Genomic DNA, 18,635 nt, shown 5'->3' with positions numbered 1-18,635 from the left:
TCCCCTGGTTTGGAGTACCTGCAGCTAAAGTAAGCAAGAAAGCAGCAGGAGAAACCGAGGCCAGCAAGGGGAGAACTTCCCAGTCATCCTGCCTGGTGCTCTGATGGGCCCAAGGCCCGGGAGCTGCCCCTCTAGTGCCCTGGCTCCCTGCGATCAGGGTGCCAATATCAGAGGTCCCTCGAGCCCAGCCAAGGCCCAGCCCTCGTTGGCCTGGCATAGACAGTCTTTAGTCCAGGCCTATCGGTGTTTGCCTTTCCCAGGCCAGCCCCACTGGCTGTTCCGGGGCGGAGTGTAAACAGCAGGGCCTGTTGCCCTCCCTGCTGGGGCCACTGCAGCCTTGAGCAGCATTGTCAGTGCTGACGCCTGGGCTTCCTCCAGGGGCATGTGGCCGGATGGGCCGGGGGCACTGCCTGCCTGGGCTGGGCACAGGGCGGGATAAGATAGGAGGTGGGCACTGTCAGCCCTTGAGGTGTCATGGGACTGGGGGCCTGGGTTACTCCAGGAGTCAAGAGTTGGTGGTGATGATTCCTGCTTCCACTATGGAGGGTCTGGGGATGTGTCATGTATCTGCCACGGGGTGGGACTTCTCACCCTTACCCCCTATCTAGGCCAACCGCATGGATGGGACAAGAGGCAGGGCCTTGAACAATCCCATCTGCCTCTCACTTATGGCTGGAGGCCCTGGTTGGGGATGAGGATCCCAGGACCCTTGGGTTGGTTGCCAGCTTCTCCTCCAGACTTCCCATGAGGCCCCTGTGCAGAGGGGAGGAGGAGCGGAGCATTCCTGGCTTTCCAGAACTCTGGATCCAGGGGCAGGGCACTTCCTCTGGCCGCCTTCCTAGTCTCTTGGGGTTTTTCACACAGGATGGGAAGGGCTTTTGTCCCAGCTTTGCTGAGTGTTTTTTCCTGCTTCTGGCTTCTCTGTGGTCCAAACTTTCCTGCTTCCCCTTCCCAGAATCTCTGAATCGTGCCCAGGAATATGAACCATGGTCACCATCCTCTGTAAAGGAGCCTTGCAAATAAGTACCAGCCCAGCCCATGAAAGGGCCTCTCATCAGCCATGTGGAACTTCTTTCCTACTGGTCCAGTGAGCCCTGGCTGGTGTCTGTTTGCAAAGCCAGAGGTGGGGAAGCAGAAAAGTGGGAGTGGTGCTGAATGACCCTGGACTCCCTTTTGGGTGACCATCTCCCTACCTCCAGGCAGCATACATCTTAGGAAACAGACTCTCTAGCTCTGAGAGTGGGGCACTTGGGCTGGGCACAGGGGACATTGAAATGAACTGGACCCAGGAGGCCTCCAGGCTATTGGAGGAGACAGACACACACACACAGCTGATGCCCACACAGGCTGCCGAGGGCTCTGAGAACGATGCAGAGGGGACGGTGGGGCCCAGGAGGAGGGAAAACTGACTCTGTCTAAGGAAATCAGAGGTTTCTTTGATCTCTGCCTTTCCAGGAAGCAGTCCGAGAAGGTTGAGGACATTCCAGGAAGGGGGAATAGCATAGAGTAAGGCCTAGGAATGTGAAAAGGCATCATGTGGTAGGGGATTTCAGGTGGCCCTCTGTGTCCGGAGAGGTTGGCAGGGTCAGAAGCAGAGCTTGGACCAGAAGTGGGTCCTCTGGCAGTAGGTGACAGACAGCCTGCCAGAGCTGGCTGGGGCCCCACATCCTGGGTCAGAGAGGGCTCCTACCACAGAGCCGGAGCTCTCCCTAGAGGCCACTCACCCCTCTGTGATGCTGATATCATCTCGCTGCCCAGGGGAAGGCCTGGGGTCTTTGCTGAGCTGTAGGGATGCTGTGGGTGCTGATGCCCTCTTGGAGTTCTCCTCATCCCTCCTCTTTCCCAGCTTAGATGTCCCTTGGTCTCTATTTTTCCATCTCACACAATTGTGGAGTGTTAGATCTGACAGTGGCACCGAAGTTAGTAACAAAGACCAGAATCAGAGAAGCCTGTGTTCAAGTTCCAGCTCTGTCAGCCCTGCCACTTACCACAGGTGTGACTTTGGGCAGGTGACTACTACTCTGGGCCTCGGTTTCCTTATCTATAAAATAAGGGGAGTTGAAATATCATCTTCCGCACGGGGTGGTGGTTGTAAGGATTCAGTGAACCAAGACAGGTAAAGATTTCCCACAGGGTACGGTACACGGGTTAGCAGGAATAGGAGGTCCCATCTGTCCCCTCGGCTGCTGCCCCGTGTAATCTATACTCTCAGGAGGTGCACAGGCCCGGCCAGGAGGCATGAGAAGGGATAGACTGCACCCAAGCTCCTCTGAGCACTAGTGTTCCTCTGGGAGCAGACGGGGTCTGCCTTGCCCTGGGCTTATGAAGCACCTTTGTATGATGCAGGGTAGCAGAAACACCTGTACCCGCTGCCTGGTGGAGGGCAGGGTGTAGGTCCGGGCACTCAGCCTCTCTGGACAGTTCCCGGGAAAGACAGGCTGGGAGGCTGCAAGATAGGAATCAGGGACGGGGAAGGGAGGGCCAAGAGTGCCTAATGACCCATCTTGACATCACTTCACCCCTCAACATCCAACTCGGAGGCCCCCGATTGGCAACAGATTTAACTGCTCTGATATATGGTTTCGTTTAAACAGCAGTAATTCTGTCAGTCCCGGGCTGACAAACGATGGCCTGCCGACCACTCGGCTGAGAGAACGCCATGGCTGGCCCGTGGCATGTCAGCCACCGGAGAATTACAGAGCCCGCTGGCCTTCGGCTGCCAGACTGATCAGACCCCAGGGGGCTCCAGAGGGGGGCCTGCTGGGAGGGAGGTCAGCTCGGCACCCATAAATACCCCTTCTCCAGGGCAGGCTGCAAAGTGTCAAGGCTCCAGGAAGATTTATGGCAGACCGGCAGGAGGGGTGGGTGGCTAGTAGTCTGAGCAGACAGACCAGGCCAGTGAGGGACCCCAGGGCCGGGACTGCAAATCTCCTTGTTCCCAGGGTGGCAAGGAGGTCTGAGGGCAGAGGAGGAACCTTTGCTTAGGGAGAAAGCTAAGGAAGGTGAAACCACCCTCTTTGGTTAAGTGAGCCTCTTAGCCACCTGCTGTCCTGTGGAGAGGGGCTGGCAGCTACAGCTTTCTGATTTTCTTTTAAATAAAGAGAAGTGTGTGTGTGTGTGTGTGTGTGTGTGTGTGTGTGTGTGTGTGTGTATGTGTATGTGTATGTGTGTGTGTATTCATCTGTGTGGGCAGCGATTTGGAGTTTGGTGTCTTTATGTGTCCATCTGTCCATTTAGAGGAAGAGCAAGTGAAAAGTCCATTTGGCTGGGGGTAGATGGGAACCCAGGCTGGGGCAGCATCCACAGGAGTGCCAACCATGGGTCCACAGAGCCCTTCACCACTGATGCCCCTGTGCTCATATGTTTTCTCTAACCAAAAGAGGGAGGATTTTATTTTTCCAATTTCTCAGGACAGAAAATCAGGGCAGAGTTGGATATGTGGCTCAGTTGGGAATCAAACAGAGGGCACAGGGCACCAAAGCTTAGCCACCATATTGCATCTCTCTGCCCTGTGCCTCTCCCCCCACCCCACCCCCCCCCCGCCCGTCAGCCCGTAGGCAGGGCTGCCCCCACTCCTGGGGTCTGAGGTCTGGGTACAGAGTCTGCTCCCAGGGCTTGGCCAGCTGGGTCACTGTGACCCTCTTGCTTTGTGCCCGAAGCTCAGCCTGCTTATCTCCTAATTCTCCCCCTTATCTCTCACTTTCCCACCTCCCCACCCCCTCCCTGTTCCTTCAAGCCAGGCAAAGGGGCCCCGATGGGGAGGGGGAGCCAAGCCCAGCCCTGCATGCCCTCCCTCCCACTCTGCTTCCAACTGGGTTGTCCAAGGTAGGCCAGTTGACCCCCTGGCAGGTACCTTCTGCTTGGGCCTTAGGACCTCCTGGGGACCTCCAGAAGACCAGCCCAGTCAGGAGCATCTGGACAGAGCCCAGATCCCTGTGGTTCCTTTAGGCAAGCCACTGTCTCCTTATCTATAACATGACAGTATGGTGATAGGACAGAGGTGAGGAGTCCAGGGTGTGCTGGGAATGGGCCTGGCCACAGGTGCTCACCGAGCCTTGCCTCCCTCCTTTAAAACTAGTGGGGAACCACTCCTGCCAGTGGTTCTCCAGGGATTGGCCATTTCTTGAGGAGAAATAGGAGAGATGTCTCTGTGATTCAGCCCTGCCTGAGTCTCAATCTCTTCTGGCCCTTCCAGTGGTGGCTGAGATCTGGGGCCCCCTGCTGGGCTCCTCGCTCTGATGGTACTGGGGGTCTAGAAAGCACTTCCTGCCAGGAGAGGAAGGGACAGGTGTGTGGGTTCTTGACACAGAGATGAAGTGAGCAAGGGAAGGTGGGGGGCTGGTGACTCAGGGCAGGACAGAGATAGGCCCTCCCTCTCGTTCTTAGCACGTGGGGTCAGGCAGGTGAGGCCGAAGGGAGCCTGATTGTGTGTCCAGCTGCTCCCCCACTCTTCCTGCACTTGTTCTTGCCCTCGGCCTGAGGACAGGCCCCAGGCTGCCCCCAGGAGGGGGCGGGGACAGAGGGTCGCAGAAGGAGGCTTCTACCCCTCAGAAGAGAGAGTTATTCATTAGGCATTGCCAGTTCTCCTCAGGCCAGGGGCGGCCTGGGTCTCTCTGGCCCCCAAGTTGGGGGCTGTTTCTCTGTGCTCTCTGTACCTGTCTTGGGAGCACATATCTGTGCATCAACTGCTCACCGACCCGTCCTCCGGGAGCCCAGAGATGAGCTGGACACCTGCCATGCCTTCCCAGACCCCACAGGTATTGGGGAAGACAGAGGCATGAATTGGTGCCATCAAATGTTGTGACATCCAGAGGACAGGATTGGGGAGAGCTTTATGGGGGAGCTCTCACAAATGTTGTGACATCCAGAGGACAGGATTGGGGAGAGCTTTACAGGGGAGGTAACAAGAGTGCCATGAATTCTTGGGTGGCCAGGGTGAGTCTTCTTCCATACCTTGTGGTTTAGGGCACAGATCTGGAGCCAGACAGAGCAGTGTGACCTTGGGTGAGTTGCTTGACCTCTCTGGGTGTCCTTTCTCCATAGATTGGGGATAACAGCTATACCACCCTAGCTTCATGGAGGTGCAGTGCAAAGACTAATAGCTATCACGGTCTGCATTCATCACAGGGCAGGGCCCGGTAGGGTACCCGAGAAGCACCTGCCAGGTAGCTGGTGGTGGGCTAATGAGCTGCAGATGCTGAGGGGCACTGGAGTCTGTACTGTGTCTTCCGAGGGTGGCGTGCAGTGCCCCGTGCAGGTCTGGACACCCAGGAGAGCTCAGTATTTTGTCACCGTAGAGGGTCGTGGACTGAGAAGGCCAGCTATGTCTCTGGCCTGGCTCTATCTCTCTCCCAGGAGAGTCCCTCGCCTTCTCCAAGTGGTAGATTCTCATCTGAAAAAATAGGGTTTTGGCCTGGGGATCCCCGAGGACCCATCTGGCTCTGGCATCCGATGGTTCTGAGTCCCATTTGCCATTGTCACGAGTGTCCTTTCTTGCCAGGCTAGAATGTAGTGACCCTCCAGGGTGGAAGGACACCCCACACAGAGGTAGTCTCTGCCCTCTCGCTGGGTGCCCGACTGTAGCCTGGTTGTTCAGAATCTGCCCTCCTTGTATTTCTGTTCCTGCTTCAGATGGACCATTGCCAGCCACCTGCTCATTCCAGGCCAGATCTTGGGCCAGAAGGGCGCTCCCTTCTCACAAGCCTGAAAGTTGTGGATAAGGCCCAGGGAAGCCCTCTGTTTCCTCTTCAGGGCTTGTTTTTTGAGCTACTGAGGCTGCCAGAGATGCGACCACAGGCCAAATGGGCACAAGATTGAAATTAATCATCTCCCCTCGCATTTGAAGGATGTCTTCACAAATTACTTTCATGAACATCATTCACCAATACTTATTGAGTACCTAACATGTGCTGAACCACCTTCTAATACTGTGCCCACTTTACAGATGAGAAAACAGAGGCTCAGAAGGCTATAGAATTTGCTTAAGGTCATGCAACTTGTAGAAGCAGAGCTGGGGCCTGAAGCCCGGCCTGTGTGAGCTCTAAGCACCCCCATTGAACCTTGGTTTTGGTTTGTTTTGCTAGAACCTTGCCACACTTTGATGAAGTAGGCAGCTAGGCAAAAAAGGCACAGACAGGTTAAGTAGCTTGCCCAGGTCACATACCCAAGGGAGCCCCTGAATTATGAGTTGGAAGAGGGAGGGGTGAGGGGAAGGTCCCTGGCTGGACCCCGCACCGGCATATGCCTCTTCCCTCCAGGTGGCCGACCAGATGACCCTGCTACAGAACTGCTGGAGCGAGCTGCTGGTATTCGACCACATCTACCGCCAGATCCAACACGGCAAGGAGGGCAGCATCCTGCTGGTCACCGGGCAGGAGGTGACCAGACCCTACTGTGCCCTGTGCCAGGCCCTCATGTGCACTTCCAGAATTCTGAGCCCGGAAGAGATCGTAGGCCTCTCCAGGGCTGGCCCTGGGCAGCCGAAATGTCAGCCCTTCCCCCAAGTTCATGCCCAATCTCCCTCTGACCTGCCCTGGCCCTGGCCTGGACAGGAGGCAGCCCCCCTGGGAAGCATCTCAGGGATGTGGGGAGGTCAGGGAGGAGGTGATGGTGGCACTGGATCTAGAAGAACAAATAGGGGTTGGTCAGGTAGTAAAAGGTTGTGGGGGAATCAGCCTCACCCACACCACAGCAGAGGGGACAGCATGGGCAAAGGCGTACAGGGGGACATTTAGAACTGCTGAGCCAACAGGGGCTGCCAGTATATGGGGGTGGGGGGCAGGAGCCCTGTGGTGGGAGGGGTGAGGCGAGAGGTAAGCCTGGAGGGGTTGCTGGGGGCTGGGGTGGGCAAGACCTTGCAGGCCCTAAATCCTGAATAAACAAAGGAAGGGCAAAGGAATTTGCTCCTCTGTCCAGAGCGAGGGATTAGGGGCACTAGGGTACGAGCTGGGAACTCCTGAGATTCAACAGGACCAACTGGAGAGTTTCAAGTGCAGAAGGGCTCATGCAGACTGTTTCTGAGGAAGCCCAGGGAGAGGGCAAGATAGCGGCTGAGGGCATTGAGGCCACTGTGTAGTGCTGGGGACCTGGAAGGGGACAATGCAAGGAGGAAGACCCCCAACTGCGGGCAGGAGGTGTGGGAAAAGTGGAGGGAAGGAGGGAGAAAAAGAAGAGAGGCTGATGCCAGGGCCTGGGCTGGTGGAGGGAGCATCAGTCTTGAGGGGGCCACAGGAGCAAGAGTGGGCCGCCAGGCCCCCTAGGGGTGGGGGGCGGGGAGGCTGAGGCCCTGCTCCCCATCCCCTATCTGTAACCCAGGCCCTCAGTCATCGAGCTCAGTTCTTATCCTGAGAGTCTCGGGACATCCAGGGCCAGGGAGTGCTGGTCCCAAGGGTGTGACTTGAAGGTCACCTGTGAATGCACTGAGGAGAGTCTGAGGTGTGAGTGTGTTTGTACTGGCCCATGTCAGCATGTGTGCGGGCTGAAGCGTCTGAAGGCCATGGGGATGTCCAGTGTGCATGTGCGTGTGTGTGTGTGTGTGTGTGTGTGTGTGCGCGCCTGTATTTTATTGTACAAAATCTCCACACAGGTAAGTGTGTGGTTGTTGAGATGTGCCTGTCACCATGTCAGTGGAGACTCGTACATGGGCACGTGTCTGTCGTGTTACCTTGTGATATGACCATACCAGGGCATGTGTGTGTGTGTGTGTGTGTTCCCTTCATGAAGTGGGTAGACCGCCCTGGGAGTGTGTCCAGGTGTGTGCATGTGTGAGCGAGCGTGAGCTGAGGTGTGACCACATCCCCAGTCTGGGTGTCCACGTGTGGCCGTGAGTGGGGCCCTGAGCAGTCAGTGACCGAACCCATGTGCGTCCAGGCAGACCCTCCCCCGACCCTGCCCCACACCCGGCCGCGTGGCGTTTGCTGCAGATATCACCCAAAACACAAAAGCCTCTTGTACCACGGGCCTGGTGGCAGCTCTTTGTGTGCGAAGGACCCGCCAGCTCTGCCCCTGCACCCGCCTGCCCCGTGTTTGCTCTGCTGCCGCGAGGCCCTCAGCTCCCGGCAGCGTGGGGAGACCTGGGAAAGCTGGGCCCAGCGTGGGGAGAACTGGGGCTTGGAGGGCTCCTGGGGCGCGGGGATATGTCGCCCCCCCCCCCCCCCCCCCCCCCCCGACCCAGCGCCAAGGATGGGCACTCCCGCCCACCCCGCCCAGGGCCTCCCATCCGCCCCGCCCCTCCCCCCACCGTCCCTCGTCCGAGCCTCCCGCCCACGGCCCGCGGAACCCCTGGCCCGTCCTGTGGCCCGCGCCTCCCGACGCTGACGTCTGTCCGTCCAGGTGGAGCTGACCGCGGTGGCCGCCCAGGCGGGCTCCCTGCTGCACAGCCTGGTGCTGCGGGCGCAGGAGCTGGTGCTGCAGTTACACGCGCTGCAGCTGGACCGCCAGGAGTTCGTCTGCCTCAAATTCCTCATCCTCTTCAGCCTCGGTGAGCAGGCCCGGCGCGGGGCGGCGCGGGGGGCCAGGCGGGTGGCCGGCCAGGGGTCGAGAGGCCTCCATGAGGCTGCGCCCCCGGCGGCCTTGGCGGGGCACGGACCCCTCTTGTCGTGAACAAGGGTGTGAAGGGACCTGGCCCGACGCCTGGCTCTTAAAATGGGGGTTGTTTCCTCTCCGGGCCTCAGTTTCTCTGTGTGAAAGTACAGAGGACCAAGACAATGTCTAAGATTTGCCCGTGTGGGATACAGACTCCTTCTGAGAATTCGTAAAGTCCTGCCTGGCTGCCCTAGAAAGGTGCCCATCCCTCCTCCAGAAACACCTGTGTGATTTCAAGAGCTTCTGTTCCCTGGCTGCCATCCCAGGCTCCCTGTTTTCCCTGATTCCCTGCTCTGGGGGGTCCACATTCTGGCTCTGGGTTCCTTGGGGCCCAGACCCTTTACTCACTCACTCACTCACTCACTCACTCACTTATTCATTCTACAAACACTTGCTGACCATCCACACTCTGCAAGGCACTGGGCACATGGAGTGAACAGAAAAGATCCCAAATCTATATTGTCACAGAGCTGACCTTCTCTTGGGGGAGAGACAATAAGCACAATGTGATTAGTGAGATATAGAAATCACTGAAATGATTAGTAGAACGTATCACCTGGAAGACTGTGGTCAGTGCTAAGGAGGGAAATAAAGCAGAGAAGCGGCAGAGGGCGAGCCCAGCTCACCAGACCTACTCCCCAGGTCAGGTGCCTCCCTCTCACTGCCTTCTGGACCCGCCCAGCCTCCACCCTCCTCTGGGCTCTCCTCAGGCTGGCCTGCCATCCTCCTTCACCTAACAAGCCATCTCCAGCGTCTTCCCCGTGTCCAGCAATGCTGTGAACATAGACATGTCCTTGCTGTCTGGTGGCTCCCAGTCCAGGAGAGGCCTTCAGCTAGCACTGTCACTGTCAGGATGGGGACAGACAGATGGGGAACCCCATGTGGGGAGCAAGGGCTCTGCCTAGAATGCTTCCTGGAAGAGGGACATCTGAGCAGGGTTTTGGAGGATGAGTAGGAGCTTGCCGGAGGGATAGATCTTTCAGCAGAGGAGATGGGATGGAAGGTCAGAACAGAGGGGCATGAATGCTTTGTCATTCAGGGAGAAGGCAGGATTCGGATGTCATTTTTGTGGCAGATGACATCGGCCCCAGTCAGTGAGGGAGGGCCTGCTCAAGAGTGGGTGGGGGGAGTTGGGGAAGCCAAGGGGAAGGAGTCAGCTGGGTGGGGGGTGGTGATTAATGAAGCGTTGATTGTGACTGTGGGAAGCCCAGCGCTCAGGCTGTGGCCCTGTGGCTGGTTGCCTGGGCTGGTCTCCCGACTCCAGCCCAGCAGGCGGGTAGCTGGAGGGCTTATCTGTAAGGCTACACAGGTTGGTAGGGGATGGCTAAGGTGCGAGGTAGGGACAGAATCTTGGGCTGCCAGTGAGGAGCTGGGGCCTAGAGCCCTTGCAGGGTCCTCAGGGGCCCAGGCCAGGCTGGGGGAAGCCCCTTCCTTTCTCCCCACAGTGGTACCCGCTTCCAAGCCTTGTCTTTATGAGCTGCCAGGCTCTGGGAACTGGCTCAGGCCAAAGCCATGGTTGCGTGTGGTTGGGGGTGTGGACACCCCAGGAGGTATGTGCGTGTCGGTGCCTTTGCTTCTGTATCTTTGTTTTCGCACATGTGCAGACTAAGAACTTTCACAGGCTTGCGGGCTTTTACGGGTCATGTTGTATAAAGAATCTGTAATTGGCGAGTGATGGGAGATTGGAGGCAAGAGGGATTTAGAGATCTGCGGCGGTGTAGGGGCTGTTGTGAGGTGACAGTTCTTGACCTGACCATCAAGAGGCCCCTGGGGAGGTCCAGAGGAGGGGTGGGTGGAAGGTGGGATGCCAGCCATCAGTCTCCTTGGCCAGGCCTTCCTGCGGAGAGGGCACCATGTCTCCGGCCTGAGGCACACCCCTGCAGCCTCGGCCCCTCTTCCCAACAAAGCCCTGGGTGCTGGGGACTGCTAGGCCAGCATGGCTCTGGCCTCTACCGGGCGATTAATGCAGGACTCCTCCTGGTATGGGTATAAGGACAGCAAGGCTGAGCCCAGCCCTCTTTTCCTGGGTCCAGGTGAGTGGCTGAGTTCAGAAGCATGAGTGCTGGCCCCTCCTTCTTGCCAGCCTTCATCCTGCTTTCCAGAGGAGGTGGCTGAGGCCTGGGAGATGGGGACCGTCTGCAGTGCTTAGCTGGCATAGGCTGGAGGGGCCGGACTCAGGAGCGAGAGCATGTGCATGCATGTGTGCACCTGGGCGCATGTGCGAGGCAGGGTGGAACAATAGTTAGGGATGGGGACTAGGGACGGACCACCTGGATTCTAAATCTGGACTCTGGCTGTGTGCCCTTGAGCAAGTCACCCCACTCTCTGAGCCTCTATTTTTCCCATCTGTAAGATGGCCGTCATAATAATCCTTAATTTGCTATGAGGATTTAATGAGGGGATTCCCCCCAAGTACTCAGAGCGTGGCCTGGCCCCTGGGAATGTGTGGGTATTGTTTTCCTTCTAACCGTCATTACCATCAGTGAGCAAATGAACAAAGGAATGAATGAAGTGAATGAATGAACCAGTCTCCATCTTTATCATGTGCTGTGTCTGGCACAGTGCCTTGTCACAGGCATGAGGGTCTGGCTGAGGTGGGTGGGGGAAATGCCCAGCCCAGCAAGTCAGAAACAAACTCCAGTGAGGCTGAGTCTGGGATGGGTGGTGGGGAGGAGGTCCCGGTGCCTGGGCCTGCCTGAGCTCCTGGGAAGGCAGTGGGAGAGGAGGCCAGGTAAGCCACAGAGGCCAGGTAAGCTGTTGGCCGACAGGTTCCGGGTTCCAGAAGGAGACTGAGCAGTCCAGTGTGATCAGAGTTGGGCCAAAGAAAAGGAACCAACCCCACCTAAGATATCAAGGAAGGCTTTTCGGAGGAAGAGGGGCCTCTGAGCTGGGCCTTGAGGTATGAGTAGGAGTGTTCTAGGTGAAACAAAGCAAGCAGCAGCAAGGGCATTCCAGACGGAAGCCAGAGCTTGTGCAAAGGGATGGGGAATCCTGAAAGTCTGGTGTGACTGTGGGGCAGGGAGGGGGGTGGAGAGGAGGCTGGGGGGTTGGGCAGGGACGGAGCTGTGTGAGGCCTCCAATGCCAGGCCAAGTACCTTGACCCTTACCTTGGGAAGGCTTTTCAGCTGAAGTAACATGATCACATTTGCATTTTAGCAAGGTCCTTCCAACTGCAGCCTGGGAGCGGGATGGCAGGTGGCAGCCCGGAGTCCTGCAAGAGGCTAGACCCAGGGCTGGAGTGAAGGAGACAAGTTTGGGCAAGAGGAGGGGGAAGATTTGCCCAGAGTCGGGAAGGTGGGAGGGGATTTCTCCCCTGTTCCAGCCCCAGACCACCAGGAATAGGTCCCCAAGGGAACTGGAGCCCAGAGAGGATGGCCACTTGCCCGTAGACCTCCAACGGGTGTGCTGGGCGTCACCCTTGGGGCGGTGGCTCCCTGGGCTGGGCAGCCCGAGCCCCTGTGACGACTGTCCCCCCCCCGCACCCCGCCTCCAGCCCACTCAGCGCCTCCTTCCCGCCTGCCTCCGCACAAGGGTGCCATTTGGCGTCTAAATAGCTGTCTCCCTGCAGGCGTGGAGGCAGGTAAGGAGGTTTAATTAAAATTAGTGCCTCTCTCCTGGCGATCACGGTGTTTATGAAGATGGGCCCGGCTGGCATTGTTCCGCAGAGGACTTAATCGAAGCTTAATGGATTGACCTAACATTCGATTTCCTGACTTCCATTGAGGCGGCGGCAACAGCGTTCCCTCAAGCGTTTGCAATTTCCCCACTGCTCCGCGCCAACAAAAGGCGGCCTGAATAGCAGCCCCACTCGAGGGGCCATTGTGCGCGGGGGCGCCTGCCTGAGTCACCGCGATTGGGACAACATTCTTTATGCCTCGCAGGAATGAAAGGATTATTCAAATATTCAATTAAACCGTGAAAAGGGGGCTTTTCTGAGAACCGGGGGGCCCCCAGCTCTGCAGAGCTATAGCAGGCTGCTCTCTGAGGTGGAGGGGGGGGCCATCTCCCAGCCCCCTCCCGCCTCCCCCCTCCCAGCCTCCGCCTCTGGGATCACTGGAACCGCAGGCTGGGGTTTGGGGGGGAGCACGCCAGGCTTTTCTCCCACGTACCCGTCTCCAACCTGCGGCATCCCAGGGCCCAGAGCTGGCATACAGATGAGGTTCGGACCTGGGGCGCCCTGTGAGGCAGAGATTGGTTTGGCCCCATTTTGCAGATGACAAGGAAACTCAGCTCAGGGGAAGGGCCTTGCCCAAGGTCGCCGGGCTGGTGGTGGAGCTGGGATTGGAACCCTGGCATGTTAAGGGGGTGTCTCCAGGTTTGTGTGACCCCCGCTCCCGTGTCCAGTGGGAGAAAGGCATGGTGTTTGGCGGGGTGGTGGCTCTGTCACACCCATCATCCCGCAGGGTCTTCACAGCAGTCCCTTTAGATGGAGGCGCGGGGAGGTGGGAGACGGCATATGACTTGGCAATGGTCCCCTCCAGGGTGAGGAGAAAGGTGAGTATGGAGTCCAGAGTCGACCGTCTGGGGAAACCTAGGATCCCAGAGATGAGGGCCCTTGGACAGGACCCCTGGATTGGATGAAATGTAAAGTTTTCACGTCCAGTCTCTCAGGAACCCATGTCCAAGCTTGACTCTGCCTGTGCTTACCCACTGGACTTTGGAGCCAGCAGACCTGGGTTCGAATCCAGACTCGGGCATCTCCTGGGTGTCCCAGGCTCAGCCCACTGTCCCTGCGCCTGGGGGATGCCCTTTCCTGCCTGCCTGGGTGTCTGTGGGGATTCACTGAGCCAGTGCACGGTGCCCAGCGGGCGCCTGGGAAACCGGATGCACTTATACTGTAGTCATTGGGGCTCAACTGGTGACTGCTTCTCTCCCCCAGCCCTGTAGCCCACCACATGGGGGCAGCGGGGGTCTCCAGTCTGCAGAGAGCTAGGAATGGGGGCTGTCCCTGAGAGCTGTCCTTGCTCTGCACCCACCCCCTGCACTCCACCTCATTGTCCCTGGTCTGGGGCTGTGGAGAACAGTAAATCCTGGTAAAGCCAAGGCTCTGGTCCTCCCAGTCCCCTCCCACTGCAGACTCCACTGCAGCATCCTAGCCCATCCTCCTCCACCCCCAGATGTTTCCTCTGGGCTCCCTTACTGCTGTGTGGCCTTGAGCTGGTCCCTACTTTTCCCTGGACCCCCCAGGTCAGAAGACAATGTCAGGAGAATTGCCCAGCCTCAGGAGTGGTGGGAGGTGAAGGTAGACAGGACCCTATGGGATGAAGAGAGGTTGGGATAGAGATGGGGCCAATAGTCACCTCTTATGCCTAGGAGGTCAGCTTTGGAGGGGGTCGGAGCTTCCCATGACCTTTGAGTGTATCTGGAGGAGTCCAGGCTAAGGAGCAGGGCTGTAATGTACAGTTGAACAGGCTGTTCACTGCACAAGGGCACCTAGGCAGGGGGTGAATAGGGGCTGAAATCCAGCTTGTGTGCCCCTTGCCATACTGTCTCTGTGGACAAAAGGGAACTTCTTTCTAATTGGCACAGAGGCACCTTATGGGCTAATGGCGATCCTGGGCAGGCGAGGAAGAAAATGACTGTGGCTCACTTACTGAAGGGAGATGAGGGAGCCAGGGATGGGGGTGGAGGATTGGGGCCAGATCCTGCCATACGCCCTGGGCCCAGCTCAGGTTTCCCTAAATCCGACTTTGGACAACATGGGCCTCAGCGGGCACACTGGGGGCGGCTGGGGATCAGGGTTGCCAGGAGCATCAGGCCCTCCTGGCGCAGTGGGTGTTAAGAGGGATTAGAAGGGCCAAGGGCTGCACATGCTGGGCTCCCGACTCCCCCGCAGCAGTAGGGCTGGTAGTCATGGGGGCAGAGGGAAAGTGGATGGATGACCATTTTCTGAGCCACTGGACGCCACATCCCAGGCAAGGCCCTGCTGGATTGGGGGATGGGGGACCAGTTCTGTGGATTCCTGCTGAACCTCATCCAATAGGCAGGTCACCAGCTGGAGGTGCTGCCCAGGAGCCGAAAGAGGCCTGCCAAGCAGTGATGAGGACTCTAGTGACAAGAAATGGACCCTCTCTGGGTGCCCCTGGGGGCCTAGGCCCCTGTGCGGGCCCCCAGACCCAAGCTCCGGCCCCTGCAAGGTGGGCACGCCCCTTTCATAGCAAAAGAAGACCTTGCAGGCCAGGAGGGGACAGGGCACAAAGCCACTGCTCCTAAATGGCGGGGCCGGGATTTGAACCCCCATCGGCCTCACTCCAGAGACATTTTATTTTTTGTGTCTTCACTGGACCTCCACTGGGTGCGGAGGAGGTGTCGGTCACACCCCTCTTTCCCTGGCACAAGTGATCCCTGGTCCACTCAGAGCCGGCTGCCCTCCCGTCCCTCCCACAGGCAACCACGCCTTCACATTTAACCTGGATTCCTTGTTTTGTCCCTGTTCTCACGTACAGTGCACACTCTGTACAAGTACTTTTAATTTATGTAGATGGCTCTGTCTTGTAGATCTCATTCTGGATCTTCCTTCTCTGTTTTTTTTTCCACTTAACCCTATGCTTTTAAAGATCTGTCCATTTTTTCTGTCTGCTCCATTACTTCTGCACAGGACTCCCTGTGGTGCGGCCACCACACAGCCATCCAGGCCACCTCCGTAAATGCTGCTGCAGTGAACATCCATGTCCCCCCAGGGGCCCCAGGAGAGAATCTCCTTGGGGTTCTGGAGCTTCTTGATTGGTCACAGGAGTGCCTGTCGCTGTCTAGAATAGGGCCACCAGTGCACGTGCCTGGAGGCTGGGAGATGGGACCCTTGCAATTACAGTGTGCCTGTCTGGTGATGGTGCTGATGGTGGCCACGATGGGGATGATGGCGACGGGAAGGTTTTGACCCGGCGATGGGGATGGTGTTGATCATGGTGGGGTGAGAGTAGAGATAGCAATGGTAACAAATTGGTCTTGTTACGTGCCGGACGCTGTCCTCCAAGCATTTTCCACCTGTCAAGTCCCCAAATTCTCCCAACAGTCTTGTGAACTAGGTGCTGTTGTCACCGTTCTGTAGGAAATTGAGAAGTCGAATAACACGCCCAGGGATACAGCTGGTGATGTTGGTGTGGTTTTGGAGATGATGAGGGCGTTCATCATGACCAGTGTGATGATGACAGTGGCAGTAATGATGGTGACAGGTGATGGTGGTTGGGTGGGTGATGGTGGCAGTGGCCGTGTTTGTGATAATGACGGGGGTCAGGGTTGGTGACTGCCGATGATGGCAGTGACCGGAATGGCTGCAGTTTGGTTGATGATGGTGGCAGTGGCCGAGTTTGGGAGAAAGCCGGGGCCGTCAATATCGGTGATTGATGAAGGTGGCGGTGTTCCTCAGCCGTGGCGATTGGAAGACTGCATCGTTGACGGCAGCGCCCCTGTCTTTGGTGCTGATGGGGATGTTGGCGCTCATGTTGCCAGTGACCGTTGATGATGTGATGGGCTGGTGATCGTGACAGAGCTCCTCCCCTTGCAGATGTGAAGTTCCTGAACAACCACAGCCTGGTGAAGGATGCTCAGGAGAAGGCCAATGCCGCCTTGCTCGATTACACCCTGTGCCACTACCCGCACTGCGGGGACAAGTTCCAGCAGCTGCTGCTGTGCCTGGTGGAGGTGCGGGCACTGAGCATGCAGGCCAAGGAATACCTGTACCACAAGCACCTGGGCAATGAGATGCCCCGCAACAACCTGCTCATCGAGATGCTGCAAGCCAAGCAGACTTGAGCCTGGGCTGGGTGGGGCTGGGCCCGGGGCCGGGGTGGGGGTCCAGCCACCCCCGGGGCCCTCCAGATGGTTTATTTTATTATGCCGATCCAGGAGCCCCCACCCTGTAAGCCCCTGCCCCTGGGCTCCCTGAAGCCCTGTGTTTGGGAAGGTGGGTGAGGGTGGACAGGGCCTGGCTGAGGTAGGGCCGCCCCACCGGCACTTGCCTGCCACTCCGAGTGTCCCAAGGAGGCAGCTGCTCACCACCCCTCCCCCTCCCCTTGCTCCCAGCTGTCTGTCCGGAATCCGGAGCACAGGTCCAGGGAGGAGGTTCGGGATTCCCTGGCGGGCCTCCATGTCCCTTGGGTCAGAAGTCATCCCTTCCCCCTCTCCAGGAAACAGAAGCAGAGAGAGGTTGAGCGGGCATCAACTAGGGGAGAAGAGAGGGTCTCCAGAACCCCCTCCCAGAGACCAGGAAGGAAGCCCTCTGTTTTGCAAACTAGGGGTAACTGAGTTTGCAAAATTGGGCAGGCACTGTGGGGCCTAGAGGGCTCCGGGGGGACAGGTTAGGACACAGACCTCCTCCCTAGCCCTTCTACCCCATCTGACTTCTGCAGGGGAAACTCTGACATGCTATCTGAAAACAGTTTCACTACAATCGTCTTTCTGCCCCTCTCCCACCAGAGGAGAAGCTTGGCACACTCCACGTTCTCCCCCCACCCACAGTTGGCCAGCCCGGGCTGGTATGTATCTGCAAGGCTGTAGTCAAGAGGTTTGTGGGCTTAGGGGTTTTGTTTCTTTCCAGATGCTCCTTGAAAGGTATGTATGTCCAGGGCAGGGGACAGAGTTGAGGATTGAGGCTGGGATTTGGGGATTAGCACCAAGTACAGCCCATGGTTTCTCCCCAAACTCCTGCATGCCAAGTACCCCATGGGCGGTGCCAGACCACTGTTTCTGAGCCCCCACTTCAATCCGGAGAAGAGCTGTTGCTTGCCCCTCCTCAGATGAACAGCAGAGTGCCCTGTCGGGGGTGATGAGCTCCAGAGTGTCTGTGTATGGGAATATGGGTGAACTTGAGGAGGGCGTATGGGTCTCCAGCTTGGGGACATTGCTGATAAGCCCCTCCCTTGTTGGCCTCATCCCCTTGGGTCCCTTGCTGCAAACCCTTGAAGCTGGGCTTCGGCTCCCTGGCCTCCTGCCCTATGTCCTGAAAGACACAGTCCAGGGCCAGGCACTAGGGAGTGGCCTTAGCTGTCCTCTGTCCGGGGCTGGGCGTCCACTGTTTTTCCTGCTTTCATGTTGCCACTGCAGCTTGTGCTGAGCCTGCCCAGTGGGAGGTGACTGGGCATCCATGCTCCCCTGCCTTCCACTGCCCTGTCTTGGTCCCTGCCCCTGCCCACTGTGATGTGTGCCCCTGCCAAGGCCAGAGACCCACAGCTCCAAAACAAGAAGTGCCCTTAAGAATCTCCCCAGCCCCTGCAGCCCTGGAATAAATTTTGCAATTAGTTTCCAGTTCCCTTTGTCTATTTATGTTCCGGGGCCAAAGCGGAACCTCCCAGGTGGGTGTGGGTGGTCGAGGGTGGTGCAATGCTCTGATTGGGATGGAGGTGACAGTCAGATAACCTTTGGTTCAAAATCTGGGGCCAAAGTTGGGGCACACCAGCCACTGTTGGGGAGCCTTTTGGCCCCACCTCATACCTGGGACCTTGTGGTACCCAGGAGGCTTGGGAGATGCTTAGGTCTTCCTGGGCTTCAGCCTCAGTTCCACTACAGCCGTGCAGATGGGGGCACCTCAACCACCTTGGGCAGATGGGGGCAGTCATTTAATGAGCACCTACTGTGTGCCATCCCTCATATCCCTGCCCCTACCACAGCCCTGTGAGGTAGGGGTTAGAATCCAGGAGAGGGACTTGGTCAGTGACCTGCAGGGGCAGATTCGAACCTGGGTCCTCTCGACTTTGGAGCACTGGCCCTTTCCTCTCTGTCCATCTGGTGGCCCCGGGGCCGGTCCCTTTCACTGATTCTCTTGCCCTCCCACCCCCGCTGAGCACAGCTGAGACCTGAGGAATGCCTCCTCTGCTCTAGACCTTGTCCCAGGGCTTCGCCGGGCTTTCTCTGTCCATTTTGTCTTCCCATCTGCTTCTCAAAGCCTCTTCGGCAAGTGGCAGGTCCAGATTACAGCCGAAGAAACCAAGATACAGAGGGGGCGAGGTGACCTGTCCGAGGTCACACACCAAGAGGGAGTAGAGCCATCATTCAAACCTCCATCGTCCTGACCAACCTGACTACTCCTACGGCCACCCCTGGTCCACTTCAGGCCT

At 57.8% G+C, this 18,635-nt stretch overlaps 1 protein-coding gene across 6 annotated transcripts in view; it reads left to right on the top strand.

The window, feature by feature from the left end:
* The window catches only part of NR5A1 (nuclear receptor subfamily 5 group A member 1), a 32,672-nt gene extending 14,842 nt beyond the window's left edge, over positions 1 to 17,830 (top strand). For all 6 annotated transcript variants that reach the window (XM_042912549.1, XM_042912552.1, XM_042912551.1 and 3 more), the window contains 3 exons: positions 6,258 to 6,377; positions 8,332 to 8,479; positions 16,088 to 17,830. In XM_042912549.1, coding sequence (XP_042768483.1) covers positions 6,258 to 6,377; positions 8,332 to 8,479; positions 16,088 to 16,335 — 516 coding nt within the window. In that variant the 3' untranslated portion in view covers positions 16,336 to 17,830. The remainder of the gene's footprint in view (positions 1 to 6,257; positions 6,378 to 8,331; positions 8,480 to 16,087) is intronic.
* The last annotated feature ends 805 nt before the right edge of the window (positions 17,831 to 18,635 follow it).

This window comes from Panthera leo, chromosome D4, assembly GCF_018350215.1.
Source record: "Panthera leo isolate Ple1 chromosome D4, P.leo_Ple1_pat1.1, whole genome shotgun sequence".
Classification (NCBI taxonomy): domain Eukaryota; kingdom Metazoa; phylum Chordata; class Mammalia; order Carnivora; family Felidae; genus Panthera; species Panthera leo.
Note: the sequence above shows the minus strand (reverse complement) of the source record. Positions and strands in the feature narration are given on the sequence as shown.